General features: G+C 39.6%; 1 protein-coding gene across 5 annotated transcripts in view; it reads left to right on the top strand.

Annotated features, from left to right (window-relative positions):
- The first annotated feature begins 4,000 nt into the window (after positions 1-4,000).
- Positions 4,001-14,300, top strand: part of Fam168b (family with sequence similarity 168 member B) — a 38,860-nt gene continuing 28,560 nt past the window's right edge. The window contains exons 1-2 of one of the 5 annotated variants that reach the window (XM_004836002.4): positions 4,001-4,230; positions 12,448-12,528. In XM_004836002.4, the coding sequence (XP_004836059.1) occupies positions 12,459-12,528 (70 nt within the window). In that variant the 5' untranslated portion in view covers positions 4,001-4,230; positions 12,448-12,458. The remainder of the gene's footprint in view (positions 4,231-12,447; positions 12,529-14,300) is intronic. The other 4 variants (XM_021236350.2, XM_004836004.4, XM_004836003.4 and 1 more) reach the window with 4 other exon arrangements.

Here is a 14,300-nt window from a genome sequence, read left to right as displayed (position 1 = left end):
ATGACTTATTTGGAGGACTGGGTAAAAATTTTGTGTGCGCATGTGTGCACACATGTGTGTATGTGTGTATGTGTGCGTATGTGTATGTGTATGTGTGCTGGAGATCAAAGCCAGGGCATCATGTAAGCTAGGTAAGTGCATGCTATGCTAGGTAAGTGGTCCACCCACTGAGTTATACCTCTATCCCTGGGTTTCAGCTTTTGAATATAAAAAAAAAAAACACTGTGAGAGGCCAAGGCAGGAGATTGCAAATTCAATCCAGCCTGGGCAACATGGTGACTTAGCAAGACAGTATCTCAAAACAAGAAGAAACATATACACACATGGACACTTACACATATACACACATAATGGGTGGGCATAGCTTAGTGCAAAGGCTCTGGGTTCAATTCCTAAGATTGCCCCAAAATAATACATCATAATTTTTGTGCTATTCACAGTATGATGCCAACAGATACCATTCACTTTTAAACTTAACCTGCGTTATTAATATTTTCTCCATTACATTTTTGAGTCTAGAAAACCAACAATTAAGAACCCTGATTAGTATTATATGATGCATTCTATGGGGGTAAATGTTTCTACCATGGCTGATTTCAGGTTTCCAAGGTGACACCACTCAGGGAGGAGAGAAAAGAAGGCAGCAGCACAGAGCTGCGCAGCATGTCCACAGGCAGATGCAAAGGACCCAGACAGCCCTAGCACACAGGTAACATTCAAATAAAGTAACTAGAAAGGGCTGAGTTTTGAGCATATATTCCTGTGTTTCAATATTAAGTTTATACAATATAATTTATAAAAATGGTCATGACTCCATGAGGCCCAAGAGAGCAAAGGCATCAGGAAAGGCAAGAAATTAAAGCGGGGGGGGGGATTAAAAAATAAAAGCGCCAACAACAGGAAAATTTATAAGTATGGTTGTGCTTGTTAAATGGCTTGGAAAATATCTGGAAATTTTGTTAGAATCCCTAGAAATTTGTCCTTGAGCTTTTTTTTTTTTTTCTTTTGTACTGGGGATCAAACTTGGGTCCTTGCGCTTGCACAGCAGGTGACAAAACCACTGGGCTAAATCCCCAGCCTGTCCTTGAGGTTTTGAAAATACCCTGAAAACACCCTAAGCACATCCCTGAATTTGTTCAGCTGTTTTCCTAATGATAGATGCATGGATACCTTCCAGTTTGGGGCTATTATCAATAGAAGTGCTATGAATATTCTGTACAAGTCTTTGCGTAGATGAAAGATTTTATTTCTCTGTAGTACAATTTACAGGGTGGTAGGACAGATACATGTTTAGTTTTATAAGAAATGACCAGGCCTTCTTCTAAAGTGATTACACCATTTTGCACTCCCATTACAAATATATGAGATTTTTATTTTGAATTTAATTTTAAAACTGGTAATACATTCACATGGTTCAAAATTTAAAGAAAACAAACATGAAAATTATCTTTTTCAATCCTCTGTTTTATCTGCCCAGATCCTCCTCTACCCTAGCTTCACCACAAGTAATCATTGCTTTTAGTTTTTGGATAGTTTTTCAATATTTTTGTAAATATCACAATACTCTCTAAATGCAAGTAAATAAAACTATTTTTTATTTCTACTTTTAAAAAAGATAATATTCTTTAATGTAGTCTTATCTTTTGGGGTTTTTTTCCATTCCATTGAATGGTCTACCTTGTAGACAATTCCATTTTGGTACATAGAAGGGTTCTTCGTTTCTTTTTTCTTTGTTTTTTTTTGTTACAGAGTATTAAAAAACCAGAGTTTATTCAATCATTTCCCTATTGATGGACACCAGGGTTGTTTCCAGCATTTTGCTACTATTGTATAAACAATCCTGCAATGAATAAATGTGAATTCATTTCATTCCACACATCCTCATCTAATTTCTGCTGAAAGTGTTGCTGGTAGCACATGCCTGTGATCCTGACACTCTTGGAGGCTGAGGCAGGAGGATCTCGAGTTCTAGCCCAATCTTGGACAGTTGACACTGTCTTAACATTTCTTAAAAAAAAGGGCAGGGAGGGCCAGGGATTTACCTCAGTGGTTCCGCCGTCTGCCTCATAAGTGCAAGGTTCTGAGTTCAATCCCTGGTACCAAAAAAAAAGTAAAATAGGGCAGGGAATGTAGCTCAGTGAGAGGCCCTGGGTTCAACCCAAACCACACACACACACAGATATTCTTGCTTTTGATGTTTCTTTACTTCCTCCATACGTAAATTAGAATAACCTTATCTCAATAAAACTCATTATTGGTAATTTATTGGAATTTTATTAAATTCATGAATGAATTTGAAGAACATTGATCTCTTTCTGATTTTAAATCTACTAATCCATAATGTAATGTTTTTCCTCCATATATTTAAGTGTTTTTTGTGCCCTTTCATAATTTTTATAAAAATTTATTGCTAGGTATAAATATTAAAATTTAAAAACATTAACATATATATCAATACAACTATAAACATAAAATTATGAAATTTATAAATATAACAAATATATTTACTTTTCCTATAAATAACCCTGCATAAAATGGATCTTTTCCATATCTATAATGTTATTTAGATATATTATAGCTCTTGATTCTTTGGTCTATCATTTTGAAGTTTTCTTCATACTCAGTTCTCTTGTTTGGTAGGATTTAGAATCATCCCACCTTTTTGGACTTTATGCTTAAGTCAGAAATGCTTAGGTTGTGTGAAGACACAGATCTGGGGACTTGGCGATACTGCAGCATTTTCTAATTATTATACCAAGACTGATAATTTTTAAAAATACATTTTTAAGGCCGGGGATTTAGCTCAGTGGTTCCGCCGCCTGGTCTGCAAGTGCAAGGACCGGAGTTCAATCCCCGGTACCAAAAAATAAATAAATAAATAAATAAAAATACGTTTTTAAAAGGCTTTCAACATTCAAATATAAGAATAAAATTCTGCGGGACCGGTGGAATGGAGATGGGTGTTCAAGGAAAAAAGGAATGACAGAATTTTGTACTGTTGCAGACTTACATATTTCTGAGATGGAAAACAGTGGCTATCAACTCACCCTGGTTTCGGTATAACAATGAAAATGTTTAAAAGTGTAGTGTCCTAGGGCCGGGGTTTTAGCTCAGTGGTTTTTCTGCCGCCTATCTTGCAAGCGCAAGGTCCCAAGTTTGACTCCCGATACCAAAAAAACCACAACGTGTAATGTCCTAAATTTATTCAAGGGCATCAACATTTACAGTACTCTATAGGTTGAGCATTCTAATCTCCAAATCCTAAATCCAAGATGCTCCAAACTCTGTGGAGTTTTTTGAGCAACATCATGACGACAGAAGTGGAAAACTCCACACCATAAAACTATTCCAAGCACAAAATTAAAAAAATTGTATAAAAATCACCTTCAGGTTTTGTGTACATGAAACAAATTTATTTTGTTTTAAACTTGGGTCTCATCCCCAAGGTATCTTACTATGTATATGCAAAAATCGCTAAATAAGATTCAAATTCCAAAACACTTCTGGGCCCAAATATTTCGGATAAGGGATATGCGATCCGTGTTTTAACCCGCATTGAAAGCTGCAAGACGCCAACGAGAGTCACCCGGGCGCGGCTAGGGAGACTGGAGCGCAGGCCCATGCAGACCTCAGGGCGGCCCGGACAGACAGTGTGGAGTGGGGCAGCAGGTCCACGGGACCGCAGCCAGGGCTCCCGAGACTCTGCCTTCTCGAGGCTCACACCCCAGCCTTGCAGCCGGCGAGCGCTCCCTGCCGACCTGCACCCGCCCACTGGGCCGTGAAGGAAGCCAGGCTCCGGGGCCGCCGGTCCTCCACTCCAGGAGTGGGCTCGGGGAGGCCTGCGGTACGGCGCCTCTAAAAGCTTCCCGGCGCCCTTTTCACCAGGGCTCGGCTCAGTCGAGGACGGCGCCCTAGGCACCAGGAGCATCCTCACGGGGACGCGCACGCTGCGTACGTGCCCGCGCCCGCCGCAGTGCCCGGCGGAAGTGAGGTGGACCGCCCGGCAGTGGCGCAGCGTCGGCGGGAGCGCGGGTTGTGGAGAGGCGGGCCGGGCCGGGCCGAGCGGACGAGGGGGATTGCTGCGCCTGGGAGGCGGCGGGGACACGGGCCCGGGCCTCAGCCGCAGCTGGGATCGGCCTCCACAGCGCTCGCCCCTCACCTCACCCCACGGCCGAGCCCACCCGGGCCGGCGCGCGCCGGTGCCCGAGGCCCAGGCCGCCTGGAGCGGCGGTAAGTGGGGGCGGGGCGCCCTGCCGGAAGTGCGGTGCTTTGTGTGGCGGCGCCAAGGTCGGGCCCGGGGCGCTGGGCAGGGCGGGCCGGCGCTTTGTCCTGGGGCTGCGCGGCTGACTGGGGTTGCTGGGCGGGGCAGCCGGGGCGGGCTGCGGCCGGGCTGTGGCCCGGGAGGGCCCCTGGCCTCTGCACTTCGAGGTCGTAGCCGCGGAGCTAGGGACAGGCGCAGCAGTGTCGCTCCTGCCACTGCGCTCAGATCCCCGAGGGTGCCTTCGTTTCGAACCTATAGCGGCCACTCATTTGTCCACAGAGTCGCGTTCCGTTTGCCTTGTGCAGACCGAATGTCCTCCCTCCTGCTCAGAAAGGCACGGTCTAGGTAGGCTTGTAAGGTACTCAGAACGTTTCGCGCACATTTTGCAAAAAAGAAAGTGCACCTTTACGACACGTCGGCGAACGGGGCGTTCCTCTTATAGAACGTGCGAACATGCACCTGATGGATTGTAAAAGTTAATGTTTATTAAAGTTGCACGTGCATTTTGAAGTGTTTGGGCAGTAGGCTTTAAAATGGAAAGGTTTTATAGTTCCTTAAACTCCCCAGTTATCCTTGTGTAATTTGAGATTACTTTATCAAATATCATGCTGAGTGATTTCCGGTTAAATACAAAGTTTTGGTTTTGGTAGTTGTAGAGACACTTTAAAAGAGAATGAATTGTTTTTGTTTTGACAGCTAAGACTTACGAAATCTAAGACTAGTTTTCTGAAGCTGCTGTGGTGGTAACTGTGAAAGACTTAGTTTCTCTTAAGTTTTTATAAAGCAGGCGTACTTTGGTAAAGTGTGTGATGTTAATTTATGCAACAATTTGGAGTATCTTGGCATGCAAGGAAGCTTTATGAGTTAAAAATACTTGTGTTACTAAATGAAAGTTAAGTTTTTGAGAAGGTACTGCAGGCTTTTTAGTTGGAGTCTGCCAGCTTCGGATTCTACTGTTTTCACTGTGCAGCAGTCCGGAGAAATGCCCTAGCAGTCAGTTTCCCATTCTTTATCCTGCCTTCAGAGTAGTGGGAGGATTAAGGCTCTGTGTAAGGCAAGTGCCGGGAGCCCAGGAAGAATGAAGCACCTTCGACTACCTTTCAGCCCATTTTCATTTTAAGGTGAGGTAGAATAGTAACGCCAAAATTACTTGAATTCCAAACCTTGGAAAATGCTATGGACAGCGTAATTATCACAGAGGTAGAAGATTAGAATTGGAAAAGAAAATCTGAAGTGGATTTTAAGGTTTTTTTTTTTAAGTTTCTGTAGGTTCTGTAATTCAAAGGGAAATTTTTGTCTTCGCAACTTGTATACAGTATACAGTATAGCCAGTGTCTTTTCCTGGATCAGGTGAGAACAATTTTTAAAATTACAGTATACCAGCATAATAGAGTAAATGCTTGTCTGGTGTATGTGTTCCACGCTATGTCTTTCTTCTTGAAATCTGTCTGATTGCAAAGATTGGTTGTGGAAATTGAGTTTGGAGAGTGCAGAACTTCTGTTACATGTTTTAAAGGGTATTGTATCTTGTGTATTGGTGTCACTGGAGAGAATTTAAGCCTCTTGAAATTAAGGTTGCTGATATGAAATACTAAAATATTAGACCTTAAAATTTTATAATTACTATTTTGTGTGGGAACTTTGTTTAGATCGAGGTCTATTTTAAAACTAGAGATAGTACAGTAATTAGTTTCATTTTAAAGATAAGCTTCTGATTTTAGTATATGTGCTGCCAAAGCGAGCACAATATACTTCTGATTTTATTTTTTTTTAGTTTTTATTTTTTTACTTCTGATTTTATTGGATTTTAAAATTGAGTTTTTTGGGCCGGGGATTTAGCTCAGTGGTTCTGCCACCTGCCTCGCAAACGCAAGGTCCCGAGTTTAATCCCTGGTACTCCCCAAAAATAAATAAGTAAAATTGAGTTTTTGCCATTATCTTTTTAAAGGTAAATATGAGATTTATTTTGATGCAGGTATCAAACCATCCCTAGGAATTCCAGCAGTTGAGTCATTTCAAACACGAAACTTGAAAAGTGGTACTCTCTGGATCCAGCTTTGGGATTAGGATCTTTGGTCCATACCAAATCAGAGTAGGAAATTAGTGGTTGCTGGGCGACTAGTGGCACTAGAATCCTAGGTAGATTGTTAAGGGTGGGTTTTTTTCCTTTACTTTTTTGTTATGTAAGTTAAAAAATATAGTAATTCAGTGTACATCCATATTCCCAACATATTGATGTAAAGATCATTAGCATTTTGTTGTATTTGCCCTTTTTTGTAGAAATACATTATTTTGTCCGTATGTAGTTTAGTATGCATCTCTAAAAACTATACATTTATCTATAACCACAGTAGTATTATTACATAACAGACTTAATTGTTTAGTGTCATCTGATACCCAGCCCATATTCAATTTGTCCCATGCATCATTTTTAAAAAATTGTGTTTTTTACAATTTTTTTCCAGGTAAATTAGAATCTAGAAAACATCCACTTACTGCCTTTGGGTCCAAATCTGTTTTAATTTAGAATTTCCTCCTCTGACCAACCTTTCTTTGAGACCATTGACTTGAAGAAACCAGGTCATTTATACTCTAGAACGCCCTTTCTTTTTCATTTGTTTGCTTTGTAGCAATTCCTCTAACTTCTTGTCTATACTTGTAAACTGAGGGTTACAGGTATGGCTCCATTTGGTCTTTGTAGTAGTGCATCTTAAGTGATAACAGAGTAACTCATTTGTCATACAAGGATGCACATAATGTAACTAGTTTGACTCTTGATGTTGAAGTTCATCAGTGGTTCAGGTTTCAAGTCTTCTAATCAATAAACAGATGTTTCAGTAATTCTGAATTAGATTTAAGTGTATGTCTTGTTAATATTTCTTGTTATGAAAAATCATATTTTGTTGGATAGCTCTTCAGCTGTTTACACACAGATACAAGGTGTTCACTCTGCCAAGCACTGTGTGAAGTTCAGGGAAATGGTGCTGAACAGGTATTTCCCTGTCCTCGAGCTCAGTCTTAGGGAAATCTCTCCTCATTTGAACCGTAACTTAAGGAGCTTAGTACTGTCTTTGCTCACAGACAGATATGTCTGTTAGGTTACTGGTTTTCTTAAAAAAAAAAAAAAAAAAAGCAAGGCTTTTTATCAAGTTGGAGAGGAACCTGCAACTTTTTTCCACATCAGTCCTGTAATTTTAAGTTCATTAAAATTTTTAAATTGCTTACTTGCCTCTGGAGAAATAAAATTGCTTTCAGGAAATATAGATAGTTTGGAATTTAGGGTATTTAGAATTCAAGTGTGGTTATTATACTGTTTAGTGGAAAATTTAGAATACATTGTACTAATTAGTGATCTAGAGTGCAAGTCAGGTTGAATGAAAGGAGTCTCCTGGTGTTTTGTTTCATTGGGATTGTTTGAAGTTTTCCACTGTCACAAGTAGTGCAAAATAAACATTAAAGTACATTGTTGGGTGAAATACACATTGAATTTTTCCTGGGAGTATACCTAGGAGTGGAATTGTACGGTATCTGTTTAGTGAGCTTTGTTGCTCATCTGACAGCTCCTGCTCAGCCCACATGTTCCCCTGGTTGTTACCTAATTCATGTTTCATCATCGTTTGTTGTGTATTCCTATCCATAGCCTAAGTTTCAAATAAGTCCAGTTGTCCAGTATTCCTAAAATGCGTTTTGAGTTTTCTCATTTCTGCAGCTAATCAGTAAGTTATTGGAAATGCTTTGCCCTCCCTCTCCAATTGCATTTTTGCTCTCTGCACTTAACCTTCACTATTCTCCTGTGGCATTTCATGCTAATTGCCCTGTATTATTCATGCTTTTTGTGTTACTCCTTATAGGCCTGTGCTGTCCACAGCAACAGGTATTAATTTACATGGGATTGTTTAAAATAAAAATTTATTTGCCATATTTGGATAGTCCAGACATATTTCCATCTTTGCAGGAAATTTTGTTGGACAGCACTTCTTCTGGGTTGTAAACTCAGAAGAGGGACTTTTTTTCTTTCCTCCTCTTTCTCTCTTTGTGGCCTTTGCACAGTGCTTTGCTTTTCTTGAATTCAGTGAAGAATATAAAATTAGATTCTAGTACAGAACAGAGAACTAAATTTGAGAAGTATTTACTTCTTGGGAGATGATGATTGAACCAGGGAAGTAATGACTTCCTTGAGGGTCTCCACAGTTCTGATGCTGCAGGTCTCTCAAGAATGGGTTCCAGTCAGTGCGGAGCAGCAGGGGTCCGTATTAGGCAATGTGTGGGCTCCTAAACTCTGGGGAAACACAAAATTGATCTTCCTGCTTACTTGTTACACTTTCCTATCCTTGTTCACTCTCGGCTGTATGCCTGTACTGTCCACTACACTACAGTAATCCTGGCCACATGCAACTGAATTGAGGTTTAACAAAGAATTTGGCCACCTGTTTTAGATGATCATACTCATTTTTGGCAAGTAGCTACCATATTGTACAGCACAGGTAGAGTAGAACCTTATCACTGGAAGGTTCTGATTGAGACTTATCACTTAACTGTAGTTGTAGATGACATGGCAAATTTGGCTTTTGTTTAGAAAACTAAAACAGTTGGACAGTTCTTCAGTGTTCTTTTTTTTTCCCCCTGGTACTGGGTATTGAAAGCAGGACTTTGAGCTTGCAAGGTAGGCGTAGTGCCGCTGAGCTAAATCTCCATCCCTTCAATCAGTGTTTTAATCACTGATGTTGCCAGTTTGTTTACTGTATTGGGGATTGAACCCAGAGCTTTCTCATTGAGCTACATTACTAGTCCTTTTTATTTTTTATTTTTGAGACAGGGTGGTGCTAAGTTGCCTGGGCTGGGCTTGAATGAGAGATCCTCTGGCCTCATGCTTTCTACATGAAATTTATTGCAGAGGCTAAGGATGTGAGTTAGTAATTCTGTATATTAGACTGCTTGGTTATGAATATTCTGAGTCAGGTAAGGTGAAAATTTGAAGTTTTTAAAAATTTTGTTTTTATAATGCAGTTTGCTAACCTTGAGTGTCTGAGATACATGTGTGTTTTGGAAGGTGATCAGGTAGTTTCGTTTTTACAGCAGACAGTGTTATTTATGCTGGAGATACCACAGACAACATGATCAAGGGCATGTGCTTTGCTTGCATAGGGCTGCGTTCTCACTGGGGATGGCAGGCACTAAACAAGTAAATGGATGAACATTTTATGGATATTTAAAAATTTTAAAAATTTAAAAATAGGTTTATAGAGCAGTCTTAGGTTCATAGCAAAATTGAACAGAGAATACAGAGTTCCCTTATCCCTTTTGGCCTGATGCAGTTTTTATTTTAAAGATGAGCTTAATCTTTTTTAAATAAAATTTAGTAAAATACATAATAAGCTGTCTCCTTTAAACTACTACCTTGAACACAGTATTTCCATCGTTCTTATAACTTTTGGAAAGTCCTTTTCTCCTGAGTTTTTCCCCTCATTCCTTTCACTGCTTATACAGATGAATGGGTTTCATTCTGGCAGATCCTTATGTTCACGTATCATATTTCCATCTTTTCACCCTCACCCTGGACCCCTTCCTCCCCGCTAATTTCACTTTTTTTTTTTTTGGTACCGGCTATGGAATTTGGGACCTTGCGCTTGCGAGGCAGGTGGCAGAACCACTGAGCTAAATCCCTGGCCCTAATTTCACATTTTGAGGGGGGTTTAATGTATATAATATTTTGCTCATGTCCATTTACCCACTACCTTCCTTTACATTTCTCTACCTCTCTTTTATTTTTCTTGTCTAATAATAGTCCTTCCTCTACTTACCATCTTTTTTAGATTCCACATATTAGGGAGAATGTGTGATATTTGTCTTTCCGAGTCTGGCTTATTTTGGTCAACATGATGGTTTCTAGATATATTTATTTCTTGCAAATGGTAGACCGTTCTTCCTTGTGGCTGAGTAATACTGGGATCTGCCAAACTGTCTATATCTATATATCCCATTTTCTTTATCCTTTCTTCTGTTAATGGGCATGTTGGTTGGTTCTGTATCTTGGCTAATTGTGCTGCAATAAACATGGGTATGGTGGTATCCTAATAGTATGCTGTCTTTAACTGCTTTCACTGTGTACCACAGAATGATATAGCTGGATCAAATCAAATGGTACTAGCTCCTTTTTTATTTTTATTTCTTTGAGGAACTTGACTTCCGTAGTGGCTGCACTAATTCATATTTCCACCAGCAGTTTAGAGGAGGCTTCCTTTTTCTACTGCATCCTCACCAGCATTGTTTTTTGTGTTCTTGATGACAGCCATTCTGACTAGGTGGGATAAAATATCACTGTAGTTTTGATTTGCATTTTCCTAATTCCTAAAGATGTTGAAATTTTTTCTTATTCTTACTGGCCATTTGTACTTCTTTTGAGAAGAGCCTGTTTAATTTGGTTGCCTGATTGTTGATTGGCTATTTGATTTTTGGTGTTTTTTTGAGTTCTTTGTATAATCTAGATATTAATCCTCTGTCAGAAGAGTAGCTGGGAAAGCTTTTCTCCCATTCTGTAGACTGTCTCTTCACCCTTTTATTTCCCTTGCTGTGTGGAAACATTTTAATTTAATGTAGTTTTCTTTGTTGCTGTTATTTCCTGTGCTATTATTGGAGTCCTGTTGAGGAAGAAAGTCTTTGCCTGTGCCTTTGGCTTCAAGTGTTTCCCTTGTTTTCTTTTAGAAGTTTCAATGTTTCATTTCATACTGATTTTTGTATAGGGTGAGAGAACAGGATCTAGTTTTAATCTTCTGGAAAGGGATATCTAGTTTTCCCAACACCATTTATTAAAGAGGTTATCTTTTCTCCAATGAATATTTTGGTTCCTTTGTCCAGAATTGGATGACTGTAGTTGAGTGGGCTTGTTTCTGTGTCCTTTATTCTATTCCATTAGTCAATATGTCTGTTTTTGTGCCAGTATGATCCTGTTTTTATTACTATGGCTTTGTAGTATAATTTGAAATTGGGTATTGTGATGCCTTTAGCCTTGATCTTTCGGCTTAGGATTGCAGTGGCTATTTCGTGTGTTCATATAAATTTTAGGATTTTTTTTCTAGTTCTGTGAAGACTGTCATTGGTATTTTGATTGGTGTTGCATTGAATCGGTACATCGCTTTTGGTAATATGGCTGTTTTGACGATTAATTCTGTCAATCCATGAGCATTGGAAGTCTTTCATTTTCTTTCTTCACTGTAAAATTTCCATTGTATAGGTATATTAGTCATGTTTCTGTTCACTGAGACCTTGACACCCACAATTTAAAGGAGAAGAAGTTTATTTTGGCTCATAATTTCAGTGAGTTCAGTCTATGGTCTGCAGGCTCTTAACCTGAAAAGTCATGGAAGATCACCTTAATCTTTTAGCCACAGTCAGTGGGTGATTTATCAAATGAGGACTAGGGAAAGCTCATACTTGAAGATGACACCGGATGGTAAAATTCAGAGGAGCTTTCTGGGAATACTACTGAGCATCTTATTTTGGTCAGGAAATAGGTAGGATCATAGTTGTGCAGATTCTTGAACTTCATGAAATAAAAGGATTAGTGAATGATAGAACATTGAGAGTGGCTGGCTGCAGATAATATATCTTTTTAAGAAAAAAATAACAAGTTACTTAAATTCAGAAAAGTACAAGGAATACTAAACCTATCTTTTCTTGAATAATTACTGTTCACATTTTTATGTATTTTGTCCCACTTTTTTCCGTTTGTGCTGGAGGTCCATGTGTCCATATGTAGGTATGCATTTGAGATCTACTTTATTCACTCTACTTTATTCACTTAGCATTGTATCATTCTTGTGTTTTTCAATACTTTTTAAAAAGCACTGCATGATGTTCCATTCTTTAAATATATCTTGGTTTACTTAACTATTATTACAAGAATATTTAGGATATTTGTAGAACACCCCCCCCCCCCATTTTAATAGAAATGTAGTGAAATCTTTTTCCCCCATTCACCTCTGGAAGACAGAAGAGTTGTACAAAAATTACAAGTTGTGGATTTTGTCAACACGTTAGGATACTGAGTGTTTGGTTTCTGTTCTCTGCTGAAAAACATTGTTTTATAGTAGGCTAGAGAAAAACTCTTGCTGCATAATCTTTTGGGACAGATGCTGGACAAAAATCAGAACAAAGTGCTTGACTAAATTACTTTTTTTTTCTTTCAGTTCTTGAAATCATGAATCCTGTCTATAGCCCTGGATCTTCTGGGGTTCCTTATGCAAATGCCAAAGGAATTGGTTATCCAGGTAAGCAAGTAGAATTTTGTTTTAATTATTGAACTTTGAACACTTGGTCTGTTTCCATGTCTGTTAAAACAATTTCAGTGAACAAACCCAGCTCAGAGCAGCTTAGACAAGCAAACAAGTGGAAGTGAAAAATCAGGACCAGACTGGCTTTGGTCAAAACCTTATCTCGTAACTTCAGCAGTAGGAGCAGAATCTAGTTTGTCTACCTCTTGGTCTCAGCCTCACTTCTTCCTCAGTGTTAGTTCAGGGTTAGTCACAGACCACTCCTCTCTGCTGTGGTCTGTTAGATTAAGTGCCTTAGAGTAGTCTCTTACTAGGAGCCTCTTTATCTCTGTCCTGTAGGAAAGCCCGGCGAGGTGTCGTGTTCCCTGTTCAGGCTAGTCCTGGGGTTTGTCCTGATTGAGTTCAGTTTCTACTCTGGACCAGAGATCCTGCTGGTTAGGAGGATAGGATAGGAGATCTTACTGACTTGATTTCAACCTGAACCACATTCCTTTCCTTTAGTGGAGTCACTGAGGCAAACATGGGCTGTGGGCGTAGTGTGAACCAAAAGCTGGGGAAGCTATTTGGTCAGTATAGCCAATGGTTGTCCTGTCATAGGTTTTAACAATATAGTAGAAGAGATAACCTTAAAACCATGTTGCTACAAAAACTCTAAGAAAACGGAATAAAACATTTGACAGATGTATAACTGAACTTGGAGGAGGGAAGAGAAATATCTGGGCCAGATATGAAAGTGGCTCATTTGGCTATTGTGCTAGCATTGTGTCTGTCCTGGAGGTATTTGCTGTTTGTGGATTTTGACAACCCACATGGGGACAGAATGTAAGGGATAGGACAGTGGTGGCAAACTTGTGGCACACGTGTTGTGTTTTTTTCTTTAAAAGATACTAATATAGGAGTTTTTTTTCTTTAGTGTTCTGGCTTAATTGCAGTATTGGCACTTTTTGATAAAAACTGGGTTTTGGGCTGCAGTTTGGCGCTTGGTCTCGAAAAGTTTCACTATCAACTGGAGGTAGGACCTTTCGAGACAGGGAGTAGGAGTGGACCCTTTCATTTGTCAATCTGCTCCCTAGAGAATGATCCTTCCAGTGAAGACTGAGGAGTCCATTTATGAGCCCTGTGAGGAATCTTGTACCTATGGGCTCTGAGAAGGAGTATTTTCTAAGCATTTGTAGCCCTCAGGGATATTTGGGGCACTCATTTGTATTACTTATTTCCTAGGCTTTGACAAACATGAAAAATGGTCATCATGCTTCTTTGTCCCTGAAGTTCCTGATAACAGCAACTGCAGAATTGCTGTGGAGGCCCTGTCTTCAAACTGGGTTGTATGGGCTTTCCACAGAAATTCTGCTTGCTCACATACAATATATTACAAAACATGGAGCACTGTTCATCATGTAAAAACCTCCAGTCACTGCAGGAATGGAGCTATTAGGCAGAAGCTACACCACACAGACAAGTTTACCATAATTGCAAGTGTAAAAGAAAGAATCAAGTGTAAGAGGGAGCAAGATCCTGAGGAAAAAAGAACCATCTAGAACTTAAAAAAAAAAAAGCATTTGGACAAAACTGGTTAATTTGCAGATAGAACACTGCTAAAGAAAAATACCAGAATGTAATATAAGGAAAAGGGGGTATATTAATCAATTTTTCTGTTCCTGGGACAACTGGCAGCTTAAAGGAGGAGAGATTTGGGCCTGGGAATTTAGCTCAGTGGTTCCGACGCCTTCCTCAAAAGCGCAAGGTCCTGAGTTCGATCGATCCCTGGT

Source organism: Heterocephalus glaber, unplaced genomic scaffold (assembly GCF_053883595.1).
Source record: "Heterocephalus glaber isolate CG9 unplaced genomic scaffold, H.glaber_assembly_v1.0 deba00000347, whole genome shotgun sequence".
Taxonomy (NCBI): domain Eukaryota; kingdom Metazoa; phylum Chordata; class Mammalia; order Rodentia; family Bathyergidae; genus Heterocephalus; species Heterocephalus glaber.
The sequence above is the reverse complement of the archived record's forward strand: the minus strand, read 5'-3'. Positions and strand labels throughout refer to the sequence as shown.